Raw genomic sequence first — 15,768 nt, 5'->3', positions numbered from 1 at the left:
ACCCCCCCCACCCCTGGTATGTGATGACCCCGTGGCTCAGTGCTGTGTGATGACCTTGGCTATGTGATATAGCATTAACTTTGTCTATGATGGACTGGCCATTTAACTACTCTGTTGCAGATGGTTGACATGCTGTACTTTGTTGTCATTATGCTGGTGGTCCTGATGAGTTTCGGAGTGTCGAGACAGGCGATTCTACACCCGGATGAGGAGCCTTCCTGGAGATTGGCCCGGAATATTTTCTACATGCCCTACTGGATGATCTATGGAGAGGTGTTTGCGGATCAGATAGACCGTAAGACTAGAATTTATAGTAAGACTCTGCTTCCTGTTTCTTGGGCAGATGATCAGTACTAAAACAGCCAAGCTGATGCCAAGGGTTACTGCCACCATTAGTGTCTGAAGCAATAACATCCTGACATACAGCAGGCTGCCCTGTTAATGTCTCCATTTTCTCTTCATCTCCCTGAAAGTGCTGACCCCTATTGGGGTACTGTCCCATGGATGCCAATTGTGCTGTAGTAATTGACTGGGATATTTATCCATGGGAGGCATCATGCTCGAACCTGTTTGTGCTTCATTCATATCCAGGGGTCACTTGGCAGAGACCAGGAGCAAGAATCCACCTGACCCCTGAGACCAAAGCTGAAGGCAGCTGTCATTTATATGAGCCAGCCTGGCTGAGTCAGCTAACCCTGCACAGAACACTCTGACCCTTTACTGGTCTGAAGTGAGCCATAAAATCTAATCAGTGAACCACTGAGAAGTTAAAAGATCATTTGATAAATATTGACAGAGTGTCTAAATCTAACTGGTTCCCAATTCCAGGAAACTAGCCTGTTGAAGGGCAAGAAATGAATTTGCAAGAATAAGGAAAGTACAGATTGAGGGATCTTTAACCTCTAATATCATACAGCACTGCTTCATTGGAAGGAAAGATAATGCAGGTCCTCTGTTTCAGAAATCGTTACCAAGAGCAATTGGAGCAATGTTGATGAAAATGTTGACAGCTCATGAACTCACAGGGATCAGCAAACATACTGGCGTTATTCATATTTGGAAGTTGAATTATTTTACATTGGAAAGTAGAGTCCAAAACCCGAGTGCACATTTTATATGACAATTTCATAGCTTCAAAGAGGAAAATACTTCACATTTGAATTACATGTGAAAATCTATGGAACTTTTTGCATTAGCTGCAGATTGTTGTGTAGAACAATCACCTGCCATATCATCTTTGCATTCATGGAGAGTGAGGTCAGGTTCTCAATCTTCAGTACAAAGAAATTGATAATTTGAGATTGTGTACTGAATGGTTGATGCATTATTTGCTGTTTCCCTGGACTGAACTCTCTGTGCATCATTCTCCAGGACTGCAACATTATTTTTATTTTAATTATGTATGCCAGGAATTCTTGCTTTTGATATTGTGGAGGTCTGCTCTCATTGTCCTGTTTTGCTTTCTTCATTTTTGCTCTACCATGATGGAATCTTGCCCTAGTATATGCCATGGAAATTAATCGTAAGTTTGAAACAATTTTGCTGCAGGGGAGGGAAGTATTTTGTTTGTGTTGTGTTTGTATTTGTTTGGATTGTGGGCATGATTTGATGATGATATGCAGTATCTGCATTTGTGATTCTGTGTTCTCTGGTCACAAAGGCCAGATATAAAGCCATCAACCTTTAACTGAGTCTTTTCTGTTCATTGTTATGTTTAGGTTGATCTTAAAAGGCTGATATTCACCAGCCACATGCACGGTTGGACTGATTAAATTGTTTCAAGCCTGCTAGCCCAGTCTGGCTGTGAGGATCTGTCAGTTTACTCACTCGCTATGTTAAAGGCAGTGGCAGAAATTATGTCATTGCTTGATGGGTGATACTGAGCCTCAGTTTCCTGTGAAGTTCAGGCACAGTGTGTGAGCTGGTCAGGAGATTTTACTCATTCCAAAATACTGTCCACGTAGGCAACTTAACTCATACACATATGCAGACTATCAGTGAATGTGGATTTGTATCTACGTGTTAGTGTTTGCTCACAACAGTCACTCCGTTCCTCTTAGCTCTGGAAAGCTGTGCTACAAATCTGTACTGCGCAGGTGTGCCCCTGTGGTTTGTGCAGACTTGCCCCGTGGTTTGTCAGATGTGCCCCACAGTTTGAGCAGCATGCCTCTGCATGTTTGTGTAGGCTTACCCCTGCAGTTTGGGCAAGTGTGCCCCGTGTTCTGATCATCCTTTGTCTCAGTCCACATGATAGTTGGACATGGAGTCACCTTCTTGGTTTCCCCAAATAATGAGCTGCAATCAAAAAATGGGAGAAGAGGGTCCTGTTCCTTGAAATAACTGTCAATGAAATGGGCTTTGGGCTTGTAGTCAGTGCACCTTGTGTCATTCCTTGTTTATATCATATTGTGAAGAGTTTCTTTCCCTTTAGCTCCTTGTGGGGAGAATCTATTTGATGATGATGGGAAGCGTCTCCCTCCCTGTATCCCAGGAGCCTGGATTATTCCTGCTATCATGGCTTGTTACCTTCTGGTTGCTAATGTCCTCCTCGTAAATCTGCTGATTGCTGTCTTCAAGTAAGAATCAGAATGTTAACATGTCTACCTTTGCAGCTCTATAGTAACTGACAGTTTAAACAAGCTGCAGATTATAATCAGTCATGCAGGAGCAGATAATTTACCTGCTGCTGTCTCCTGTAATTTACTATGATCAGTGCATCTATGAACTCTTCTCTCTTATTCCTTCAAAGCTCCAGTAATCTTGTTCTACTTGATCTTCCTCCCCACCATCTTCTCTGGATAAAATTGAGACTCATTACATTGTTTCTTGCTTCATTTCTTTTTTACTCAGAGTCACCCTGCCCTCCCCAGGCCCCATCCTTTCTCCTGCTTCCCATAACCACTCTCCCTGGACTGTTGGCCTTTGCCCTCCTTCTCCTTTTCCCATCCTTCAATTTCCTTCCTCTCCCCTTTCCCTCTTCCCTCCGCTGGACTGTAGACCCTGATCATTGTTTGATTTTCTTGTTGTGGGTTTATTGATTGAGATCTCCTCTGTTCTGCAGCAATACTTTCCTGGAGGTGATTTCCATCTCAAACCAGGTGTGGAAGTTCCAGCGCTATCAACTAATCTTAACATTCCATGAAAGGCCGGTCTTCCCTCCACCGCTCATCATCTTCAGTTACCTGTCTATGGTTGCGCATCACTGCTGTCGCAGGAAGAACAAGGAGGTGGAAGAACGGGATCGGGGATTGAGTGTGTACACTGCCATAACAATAATAACTGTGCCTTACACCCCTGTGCAAGAGTCCCATTCCCAACAGCTGTCTCTGCTTCAACCCCTGCTGTAAACACCTTTGATCTCTACCAACCCCAAGGACTTCATGCGTTATAATCTCTGGATCATTACCTGAGCTAAATGCAAATTGGCAAAGGGACAAGCAGATTAAGGATGTGAACACATGGCTGAATGAATGATGTGAGAAAGAGGGCTTCCATTTCATGGGACACTGCACCAATATTTGTACTGGAAGGAAATGTACCACTGAGATGGACTCCACCTGAACTGGACTAGGACCAGAATCCTAGAGAAAAGGAGAATAGGGCAGTCACAAGGACCTTTAACTAGTAAATGGGCAAGGATTCAGATGGAAAAGGTAGATTAGATAACAGTTCAAAAGCAAACAAAGGAAATAGAGTGGAGTAACAGTTAGAAAGTGTGTTTTTGGCACCACAGGTAAAGAGAAAATGAAAAGATGTAAATTAATTTAACCAGGAGAGAGAAGTAAAAAAATGTTTAAGTAAAATATTAGAGCAGGACCAGTTAGGGTGTCTAGCCCAAATAAATGATCTTTATACAAACGCATTGAGAAAAAAGACAAATCAAATGAATTGTGGTGGCAAATTCAATTTGGAGGATGTACATATTAACCATTACTGAGATATGGCTGCAAGATTGTCAGGATTGGGAACAATATATACCAGGCTATGAAGCCCACAGAAGGCGCCTTTGTGATTAAGGATGAAATCACATCAACGACCAGGGAGGATATAGTAAGGGGTGGGCAGGCAGTGGAGACTTTATGGATAGAATTAAGAAATAGAAAGGATTTAAGAAAGTAGTGGGAGTTGTGTATTGACCTGCTGCTAGCAGCTGTGGAGTGACAGATAGTATAAATACAGAGATTAAACAAACGTAGTAAAAGCAGAGTAGTCTTAATGTAGGACCTTAACTTTCACATAGATCGGGATAAGCACACTAAACGTAAGCACCCTGACTCATGTCAGAATATTTCTAGGATAGTTTTCTGCAATAATATGTCCGAGAAACAATAAGAAGGCTGACCATATTCAATTTAGTAATGAGCAAAATTTACTTAGCTTAATGCTGCATTAATATTTATCTAATAGTTGATCAGAAAATGATTAAGTTTATTTTAGTGTTTGAAAGGTAGAAATGTGAAACGGCCACTAAGATTCTAGATTTAAGTTAGGCTGACTTCAGTGAGATGAGACAGTACTCTGAGCAAGTCTGTTAATGGGTAAAACAGCAGAAGATCTGTGGCAGATATTCAAAAAATAATTTAATGTGATGCAGGCCAGTTTATATCTCTCAGGGGCAAGAGGTCTACCTGTCAAAAAGGAGAGGCAAGGACAACTAAAGCTTAAGGGATAACATTAAAAGTAAAAGAAAATGCATTCCAAAATGCAAAATTCTACAGGTTCTGACAACTGGGAAAGATACAAAGAACAACAAAGTTGACGAGAGAGTAAGAACTACAAAAAGGGACTATGAAAAGGAAATTGAAAGGGATAGCAAAATCAACACAGTTATTGCAATGATATTAGAAAAAAGAGGTGGTCAGGAGCAATGTGGGCCCCTTGAAAATCGATCGTGGTGATGCTGTCCATAAAATAAGGAAACGATGGACATCAGAATAGTTACTTTGCTTCAGTATTTACAGTAGAGGCAGAGATCAGCATACCAGGTATCCCAGAGAAATTAATATTAGGGCCTTACCAAAATTAATGTTAGTGTTACGGATAGGGAAGAGAGGCAAACTGAACTCTTTTACTTTCTCACCGTCTGTCTGTAAGCAGAGGTGGTTTAATCTTGAAATAGGCTGTGATGTGTTTCCCCAAACCTTTCTTTGTGAAGTCAATTTTAAAGTGACTTGCAGCAAACTCTCTTTAGGGTTAAATCAGAAGTATTATTTATTCATATATTCAAACCCATGGGATGGTCATCGTAACTACATACACACACACACACACAGGCATACAAGAAAGAGGTAGGGGAAAAAAGAGTTTTACAACCGCTGCTAACTTAAAAGATGTGGATATTAATTTATATGAATGTCAGAGTCCAGTGAAGGTTCCTTCACATAGAAGTTAAAGTTCAAGCGAGTTCAGCTGGCTTAAAAGATGGTGATGACACAGCAGGATGAGGTTGGTACACAGAGACTTGGCCCATTCTACAGGCGATGGCAGGAATCTTCCAGAGAACCAGGCTTTGAGGAGGTTTAGACTTGAGACAGACTCTGTTGTCAGTCTGGATTCCTGCTTTGGTGTTGGCAGGCTGGATATTAAAATAAAACTCCCCTGAGAGTCCATGTGACATTAAAACTTCCCAAAGGCCAAAGGAGCTTAGGTCATGTGGTGTTGTCCATTGATTTAAAAAAAAACAGCAAATAGGGTCAAAGGGAGAAAAATGGTTAAAAAAAGCAAAATTAATGGCCCTTTACTTAAATGCACATAGTATTCGGAACAAAATAAATCAATTGACAGCACAAATAGAGGTTAATGGGTGTGATCTTATAGCCATTATGGAGACATGGTTACAAGGAGATCAAAGCTGAGAACTAAATATTCAGGGTTATGTGACATTTCAAAAGGACCGACAGGAAGGAAAGGGTAGCTGGGTAGCTTTGTTAGTATGGGATGGAATAAGTACGATAGCAAGAAACGATCTTGGATCGGAAGATGTAGAATCCATGTGGGCGGAGGTAAGAAATAACAATGGGAAGAAGACACTGGTGGGAGTAGTCTATAGGCCCCCTGACAGTAGATACATTATAGGACAGAGGATAAATCAGGAGATAATAAGGGCACGTAAAAAAGACAGTACATTAATCATGGGTGGCTGTAATCTTCACTTAGATTGGGAAAATCAAATTGGCAGAGGTAGACACCAGCAAGAATTCTTAAGAGTGTATTTGGGATAGATTGGTAGAACAATATGTTGTGAATCCAACCAAGGATCAAGCTATTTTGGATCTGATAATGTGTAATGAGGCAGGTTTAATAAATGATCTCAGAGTAAAGGATCCCCTAGGAAACAGTGACCATAATATGGTAGAATTTAACATTCAATTTGAAAATGAGAAACTTGAGTCAGAAACAACTGCTAAACTTAAATAAGGGTAATTACAATGGAATGAGGGCAGAATTGGCTGGAGTGGACTGGGAAAGCAATTTAGCAGAAAAGATGGTCGATGAACAATGGCAGATGTTTAAGAAAATAGTTCATGACTCTCAACAAAGATATTTCCCAGTGAGGAAGAAGGATTCAAGGAAGGGGATAAACCAACCATGGTTAACCAAGGAAGTTAAGGACAGTATCAGATTGAAAGAAAAAACATACAACGTGACAAAGGTTAGTAGTAAGCCAGAGGATTGGAAAAGTTTTAAAAACCAACAAAAGATGACCAAAAAATAATAAAGAGGGAGAAAATAAACTTTGAGGGTAAACTAGCAAGTAATATAAAAATGGACAACAAGACCTTCTTTAAATATATTAAAAGGAAGAGAGAGGCCAAAGTAAACATAGGCCCCTTAGAGAATGAGGCTGGGGAAATAATAATGGGGGACCAGGAAATGGTAGAGGAGTTGAATAAATTCACAGTAGAACATACTAATAGCATTCCAAAAATACTAAATAATCAAGGGGCAAAAGAGTGGGGGAGGAAATAAATACAGTAACTATCACTAGAGAAAAAGTACTAGGGAAACTAATGAGGCTAAAGGCCAATAAGTCCCCTGGACCTGATGGGTTGCATCCTAGGATATTAAAGGAAGTAGCTACAGAGATATTGGATGCACTGGTAGTAATCTTCCAAGAATCCTTAGATTCTGAACAAATCCCAGAGGATTGGAGAATGGCCAATGTAGCACCCTTATTCAAAAAGGGAGGGAGACAAAAAATGGGTAACTATAGGCCAATTAGCTTAACATTTGTCATTGGGAAAATTTTGGAGTCTATTATAAAGGATGTAACAGCAAAGCATTTAGAAATACATAATCTAATCAAGCAGAGTCAGCATGGCTACATGAAGGGGACATCATGCCTAACAAATTTATTAGAATTCTTTGAGGATGTAACAAGCAGGATAGATAAAGGGGAACCAGTAGATGTAATATATTTGGATTTCCAAAAGGTGTTCGATAAGGTACCACACATATGGCTACTTAATAAGATAAGAGCAATGGTGTTGGGGGTTATACATTAGCATAAATAGAGGATTGGCTAACTAACAGAAGACAGAGAGTTGGGATAAGGGGGGCATTTTCAGGATGGCAACCTGTAACTAGTGGAGTGCCACAGGGATCAGTGCTGGGCCTCAATTATTTACAGTATATATTAATGACTTAGATGAGGGAAATGAATGTACTATCACCAAGTTTGCTGATGACGCTAAAATAGGTGAGAAGGCAAGTGGTGAGGATGACATAATGAGTCTACAGAGGGATATAGACAGGTTAGGTGAGTGGGCAAAAACTTGGCAGATGGAATATAATGTGAGAAAATGTGAGGTTATGCACATTGGCAGGAAGAATAGAGGAGCTGAACATTATTTAAATGGAGAAAGACTGCAGAAGGCTGCAGCACAGAGGGATTTGGGAGTTCTTGTACATGAATCCCAAAAAGCTAACATACAAGTTCAACAGGTAATAGGGAAAGCAAATGGAATATTGGCCTTTATTTCAAAGGGAATGGAGTATAAAAATAGGGAAAATAAAAGCAAAATACTGCAGTTGCTGGAAATCTGAAACAAAAGCAGAATAGACTGGAAAAACTCAACAGGTCCAACAGCATCTGTGGAGAGAGAAAAATGAAGTTAACATTTTGAATACATATGACCCTTCTTCAGAGCTGAAAAGAAGTGGAAATACGATGAAATTTATACTGTTTAAGGGGGTGGGGCAGGTGGAGCTGAATAAAAGGCCTGGGGACAAAGGAGGGATTGACAAAGATGTCATGAACTGAAGGACAAAGGGAGTGTTTATAGTAGTGGTTAGTGCTAAAAAAGGTGCTGATAGTAGCATAAAGGTAAGAAAGCAGAATATGATAATAGCATAACAAGGGTAGCGTTGTGTGAAAGAACAATACGGAACAAGTAACTGATGGCCCTTTGGGGGATGGGGTGGTGGGATGGGGCAGTGAGGGGTAAAAAAAGGATAGTAAATGGGATAAAAAAGGGGATAAAACCCCAGATAAATGAATAAAAATAAAATAAGTGGATAAAAAATAAAAATTAATGTAGAAAAAAGGGGATTAAAAATGGGGTGAGGATGGAGGAGAGAGTTCATGGTCTGAAGTTGTTGAACTCAATGTTAAGTCCGGAAGGCTGTAAAGTGCCTAATCGGAAGATGAGGTGCTGTTCCTCCAGTTTGCATTGGGCTTCACTGGAACATTGCAGCAGGCCAAGGGTGGACATGTGGGCATGAGAGCAGGATGTTGTGTTGAAATGGCAAGTGACAGGAAGGTCCGGGGCATGCTTGCACACAGACTGAAGGTGTTCCGCAAAGTGGTCACTCAGTCTGCGTTTGGTCTCCCTGATGTAGAGGAGACCACATTGGGCAGCGGATGCAGAAAATCAAATTGAAGGAAGTAGAAGTGAAGTGCTGAATTGAAGTGTTCGGGCCTTGGATGGTGAGGAGGGAAGAGTTAAAGGAGCGTTTGCATGGGAAGGTGCCATGGGAAGGGGATGAGGAGATGGAGGAGTGGACCAGGGTGTCCCAGAGGGAACGGTCCCTATGGAATGCTGACAGAGAGGGTGAGGGGAAGATGTATTTGGTGATGGCATCATGCTGGAGTTGGCAAAAATGGCGGAGGATGATCCTTTGAATACGGAGGCTGGTGGGGTGAAAAGTGAGGACAAGGGGGACCCTATCATGGTTCTGGGAGGGAGGGGAAGGTGTGAGGGCAGAGGTGCGGGAGATGGGTCCTGAGCGCCCTGTCAGCCACAGTGGGTGGGAAACCTTGGTTAAGGAAGAAGGAAGACATGTCAGAAGTGCCATTTTGGAAAGTGGTATCATCAGAACAGATGCGATGGAGGTGAAGGAACTGAGAGAATGGGATGGAGTCCTTACAGGAAGCGGGGTGTGAGGAGCTGTAGTTGAGGTAGCTAGGTAGCTGTGGGAGTTGATGGGTTTGTAATGAAGTGTGATAAAAATAGGAAAGACTTGCTAAAACTATACAAGGCACTAGTTAGACCACATCTAGAATACCGAACAATTTTGGTCCCCTTATCTAAGGAAAGATATACTGGCATTGGAGGCAGTCCAAAGAAGGTTTACTAGGTTAATCCTGGGTATGGAGGGATTTTCCTATGAGGAGAGGTTGAGTAGGTTGGGCCTGTACTCATAAGGGTTTAGAAGAATGAGAGGCACCTTTACTGAAACATATAAGAATCTTAGGGGGCTTGACAGGGTAGATGCTGAGAGCTTGTTTCTCCTTGTGGGAGTGTTTAGGACCAGAGGGCATAATCTCAGAGTAAAGGGGCGCCCATTTAAAACAGGGATGAGGAGGAATTTCTTCGCTCAGAAGGTAGTGAATCTGTGGAATTCTTTACCGTAGAGGACTGTAGAAGCTAGATCTATAAGTATATTAAATGCTGAGATAGACAGATTTTTAATCAGGAAGGGAAGCAAGGGTTATGGGGAAAAGGCAGGAAAGTGGAGTTGAGGATTATCAGATCAGCCATAATCTCATTGAATAATGGCGCAGACTCGATGGGCCGAATGGCCTACTTCTGCTCCTATATTTCAGGTTAACAATCAGTTTCTATGCCACTGGTTGAAATCCATTGTTCACCTTAGGAGATAGATGGTGGCTATTAGCGCCTCCACAAGTATAACAAATTTGATGGCTCTCTCTTTGTTATAAATCAAGATTTAAACAGCTTATAATCTCTTTCATGTCTTATCGACATGACATACCAAAATAACAGTAATTGCACCAAAGAGTAACAGATCCCTTGGACCAGATGCCTTGTATCTCAGGGATTTGAAGGAAGTAGGCAAGAACATTGTAGATGCCCTAACTTCCAAAGTTCTCTTGATTCGGAACCATTCCTTTAGATTGGAAAATTGTTCATGTCATTCTGCTGTTTAGGAATGGTGAGAGAGGGAAACCATAGAATTATAGACCAATTAGCCTAACATCTGATGTTGGGAAATTACAGAGCCTGTAGTTAAGGATAGGGTGCCTGAACGCTTTGAATATTTGTGAAAGAGTGACTAAAGTATGGGACAGGAAAATGCCTATGGATGTTTTTTTTGGACTTCTAGAAGGTATTTGATAAAGTCCCTCAAAAGAGACTGTCAGTTAAAGTTGAAGTTCATGGAATTGAAGGCAAATTATTGACTTGTTAGTAAATTGGCTGAGCAGCAGAAGACTGAGGTTGGGGTAGCGGGCAGGCACTCTAGTTGGCAGCGGTGACTAGTGTTGTCCTATCTAAACTACTTAATTTCTTAATGACTTAGATGATGCGTTAGAAAGCCACATATCCAACTTTGCTGTTGAAACAAGATAGGCAACGTTGTAAGTAGAAGGAGACATAAAATTACAAAGAATTGTGAATGGACAAGACTATGGCAAATGAATTTTAGGCCAGAATTTTACATTTGTCGGGTGGGCTCGGCGGGAGTGGGCCACCATAGCCTTTGCGTTATCCGGCGCCTTCAGCCATTTCTTGATATGTTGAGTGAATCGAATTGCCTGAAGACTGGCATCTGTGATGCTGGGGACCTCTGGGGGAGGCTGAGATGGATCATCCACTCACAACTTCCGGCTGAAGATTGTAGCAAATGCTTCAGCCTTATCTTTTGCACTGATGTGCTGGGCTCCCCCATCATTGAGGATGGGGATATTTGTGGAGCCTCCTCCTCCAGTGAGTTGTTTAATTGTCCACCACTATTCACGACTGGATGTGGCAGGACTGAAGAGCTTAGATCTGATCTGTTGGTTGTGGGATCGCTTGCTGCTTATGTTGTTTGGCATGCAAGTAATCCTGTGTTATAGCTTCACCAGGTTGACACCTCATTTTTAGGTATGCCTGGTGCTGCTCCTGGCATACCCTCCTGCACTCTTCATAGAACCAGGGTTGATCCCCTGGCTTGATGGTAATGATAGAGTGGGGGATATACCGGGCTATGAGGTTACAGATTGTGTTCAAGTATAAGTCTGCGGCTGCTGATAGCCCACAGCACCTCATGGATGCCTAATCTTGAGTTGCTAGATCTGTTCAAAATCTCTCCCAGTTAGCACGGTGATAGTGCCACACAACATGTTGGAGGGTATCCTCAACGTGAAGGCGGGACTTCATCTCCACAATGACTTTGCGGTGCTCACTCCTACCAATGCTGTCATGGACAGATGTATCTGCGGTAGGCAGGTTGGTGAGGATGAGGTCAAGTATGTTTTTCCCTCTTGTTAGTTCCCTCACACCTGCCGCAGACCCAGTCTAGCAGCTATAACCTTTAGGACTCGGCCAGCTCAGTCAGTAGTGGTGCTACCGAGCCACTCTTGGCGATGGACTAACCTAGATAGACTACACCTGGAGTACTATAAGCAGTACTGGGTATCATATCTTTGGAAGGATATTTTGGCCTCGGAGAGAGTGCAGCGTAGATTTACCAAAATTATACCAACTCCAAGGGTTAAATTACGAGGGGAGATTATAGGATTGTGTTCCCTGGAACTTAGAAGAGTAAGAGGTGATTTAATCAAAGTTCTCAAGGTTTTTAGCGGAACAGATAGAGTAGATAGAGAAACAATTTCTGCTAGTTGGGGAGCCTAGGACTATGGTCAGAATCTAAAAATTGGAACCAGGTCTTTCGGGAATGAAATTAAGAAATACTTCTACACACAAAGGACAGTAGAAATTTGGAACTCTCTTCTGCAAATGGCAACTGTAGCTGGATCACTTGCTAATTTGAAGTCTGAGATTGACAGATTTTTGTTAACCAAAGGTATTAAAGAATATGGGGCAAAGATGGGTATATGAAGTTAGGTTGGAGATCAACCATGATCTCATTGAATGTTGGAACAGGGTTGAGGGTCTAAATTGCCTCCTCATGTACATCTGTTCCAGTCATCCCTCACTCCCCATTGCCAGCCCCAGTAACAGATCACAATGCTTGTATCTTTGATTTTTCAGTCAGATCAGTATTGATTTTTAATAATCTTTTACTTGCATCATTTTACCATGTATGTATGAATAATATTCTTACTTCTCCTTCCTTGTGACAGAACTAATCCTCAGTGAAGAAGAATTGAAGAAGCTGCAGGAGTTTGAGGAGCAGTGCGTGGAACAGTACTTCACACAGAAAGAAGATCGAGAGCAATCATCGAATGATGAGCGTATTCGGATCACATCTGAAAGGTGGGTTGTTTGCTCTGTTGGATGCGCCTTTTGTTCCTGGGAAAGTCCTGTCAAGTGTAACTTCTCATTGTGTGACATGTTCTGTCCAGACATACTAGCAAGAGTTTCCTGCTTCTGCCTACGATTCTCCCTCTATTAGAACATAGGAACAGGAGACAATTCCACCTTCGAACTTGTTCTGCCATTCAGTTAGATCATAGCTGATCTGTAATCTCAACCCCATCTACTCACCTTTGTTCTGTAATACCTTTGGTTAACAAAAATCTATTAATCTCAGTTTATAAATTTTTGATTGAGCCCCAGTCTCAACAGCTTTTGGGAGAATAGAATTCCAGATTTCCATGAACATTTGTGTGAAGAAGTGGTCCCTGACATCATCCTGAAAGAGCTGGCTCTAATTTTTAGGTGATGCCCCTTCTCCTGGGCTGTCCCACCTGAGGAGATAGTTTTTCTCACCTATCCAATCAAATCCTTTCACCAACTTAAACGTCAATTAGAACAGCCTTTAATCTTCTGTACCGGAGGGAATACAAACAATATTAATCAAGCTCCCTAACAGCACTGTGGGTGTGCCTACACCACATGGACTGCAGTGGTTCAAGAAGGCAGCTCATCACCATCTTCTCAAGGGTAATTAGGAATGGGCAATAAATGTGGCCTAGGTAGAGATGCCCTCCCATAAACAAATTAAAAAAAAGTATAATTTCAAATAAAGACAGAGAATGCTGGAAATACTCAGCAGCATCTGTGGAAAGAAAAACAGAGTTCCTGTTTTAGGCCGATGACCTTTCCTCAGAACTAAAATGTTGGGCCTGATTTTCAGTTGCTGTTGGGGTTGGGAATGTGGGCGTGATTTGAAAATCATATTCCCGGAAGTCTCTGGACAGTCTGGTGCACGTCAACGTCGGGGAGATGTTAAAGTATTTTGATAAGATGAAATATCTCAGCACCTGGGAGTCTTGTGTCAGATCACGTACATGACCTCTCATTTCGCCACGAGGCCGCTTTTGTGCTCGGCAAGGCTTCCGGCCCCAAGGAGTTGCCTGCTCTCTTTTGCAAGGCAGCAGCAGCAGGCCCCTTCGTAACTTCCATCTGCCTTTGCCAGTCGTGCTGTGCGGGCAGCTCCCCCTTCCTGGCTGGGCTCGGCGCCACGATAACCGGGATGACTAGCTCGCCTCTGGCCCAATCAGGGGATTTTACGTTTCAAGATTGCGTCGCATGAGCGATGCAGCATGGGGACTCCAAGCCCTGTAACTTAGATTCTCTCTTCACAGATGCTGCCTGAACTGGAGTATTTTCAGCATTTTCTGTTTTTTATGTAAGATTTACAGAACCCACAGTAATTTTGCTCGGGTATAATTGCAGTTTAGTGATTTCACTCAGAAACTTGATCTCATTTATTTGACAAGTGCTTCCCTTGATATTTCAGAGTGGAGAATATGACTATGCGTTTGGAGGAAGTGAATGAGAGGGAACATTTCATGAAAGCTTCACTCCAAACTGTTGATATTCGCTTGGCACAACTGGAGGAATTCTCTGGCCGCATGGTTAGTGCTATGGAAAAACTGGCCGGTATAGATAAGGCAGAGCTAACCCACACTCGCTCAAGGTGTCCTTCAGAATGTGATGCTTCCTACCTGATCAGACAAAACAGCACTGAGGCATCGAGCATGTATCGCTTCTACATGGATGGAGATGACACAAACTTTGAAGACAGCACAGGCCTAATGTCTCCCTCAATGGGATCTCACAGGAAGAATTATTCCGCGATTGCACTGAGAGATGAAAAGGAACTTGCGGAACAGAAAATCAACATGACGCCAAAACGTCGGTTTGGGCTGCACCAATCCTCGAGCACCCGGAGGATGAAGGGAAACAGCCCAAGGCTGGGAGTCACACAGGACCCCAGGAGTTTCAACTCCTGTGTCGACATCTTTGTTTCCTCGTCTGATGGCTATCAGGGCCCTTTTAACACAAAAGAGGAAACTAATTACCAAAGGTTCCTGCGTGAAACAGAAGCTGACTTGAATGGAAAATTAGTCAACGAAGCTGGGTCATTAGCACGAACAAAGTTGGAGGCTTGTTTCTCATTTCCCTTAGAGAAGTCCAAAGAGGCTAATTACTTTCCTTCACAAACCTATGGTGCATGCCAGACCACGGTGGTAAAGTCTAGAAGTGTCATCTTTGGGCTAGATGCCAGACGCTTTTCTACAAAGACCCCAGAATGGGTCACTCAGTATGAGCGCAAGTTTTATAAAAATTTGACTGAAGAACGAGGGGAGGAGCAAGAAGCCACTCACCAAACATTACCATCCTCTCCTGAGACATTGGCAGAGCAAAAACAGGAGCTGACAGACATGGAGGATGACAGTGACACTGGGAGCTGGGCCTTGGATCATTCGCCACCTAGAGCAGAGGTGCTGAGAACAGTCCCAAAGTCCAAAAACTTTTTAACAGTCACACCGGATAAATTCATCTCCTCGAGGTCAAAGAGTCTTCACGGACACAGCAGGCAAACAATGCACATGATGGGAGAAAGCTTCAAAAAACCAAAACAAGCATTCAGCACAAAAGACCTGCGGCAGGTGTGCGGAGACCCCCGTCAGGTGTATAGAGACCCCCGGAGGACGGGTAGTAGTCGAGCAGCAGGCCTGAAGAAGAAATCAACTGAGACCTTTTGCTAAAGGATTTCCTGCAGCCTCCTGTAACCCAACACCAATTATTATCTGATGAACTTTAGTGCACCACCCTCACCACGGATTTAAAACATCCTTAATCTCTTTTTTCTTACCAATTTCTCTCTTTCCTCTCCTAATGACACTGACCCTTGCTATGGGACAGATACAGCACCAAGCAGGCCCCTGATACATCCTCAAGTGGTCATTCTTTTGTGAGTCCAGACAGTGAATTTTAAAAAAAATCACAGGATGTTGGGAAAGCTGGCAAAACCAGTATTTATTGCAGATTCCTGAATGCCCTTGAGCCAACTTCTTGAACTCCTGCAATCCATGCTCTGTTGGGGAAGGAGTTCCTGAGTTTTGATCCAGCAAAGATGAAGGAAGGTTGATAGATTTCGAAGTCACGAAAGTATGTGACTTGGAGC

General features: G+C 42.5%; 1 protein-coding gene across 1 annotated transcript in view; it reads left to right on the top strand.

Moving 5' to 3' along the window:
• LOC121271949 (transient receptor potential cation channel subfamily M member 1-like) overlaps positions 1-15,349 on the top strand; it is a 71,970-nt gene extending 56,621 nt beyond the window's left edge. The window contains exons 22-27 of the mRNA XM_041178205.1: positions 121-295; positions 1,502-1,522; positions 2,432-2,576; positions 3,062-3,252; positions 12,533-12,665; positions 14,095-15,349. Of these exons, the coding sequence (XP_041034139.1) occupies positions 121-295; positions 1,502-1,522; positions 2,432-2,576; positions 3,062-3,252; positions 12,533-12,665; positions 14,095-15,349 (1,920 nt within the window). The remainder of the gene's footprint in view (positions 1-120; positions 296-1,501; positions 1,523-2,431; positions 2,577-3,061; positions 3,253-12,532; positions 12,666-14,094) is intronic.
• Positions 15,350-15,768: the final 419 nt, after the last annotated feature.

Source organism: Carcharodon carcharias, chromosome 32 (genome assembly GCF_017639515.1).
Source record: "Carcharodon carcharias isolate sCarCar2 chromosome 32, sCarCar2.pri, whole genome shotgun sequence".
Lineage (NCBI taxonomy): Eukaryota > Metazoa > Chordata > Chondrichthyes > Lamniformes > Lamnidae > Carcharodon > Carcharodon carcharias.
This window is presented reverse-complemented; position numbering and strand designations above follow the sequence as displayed.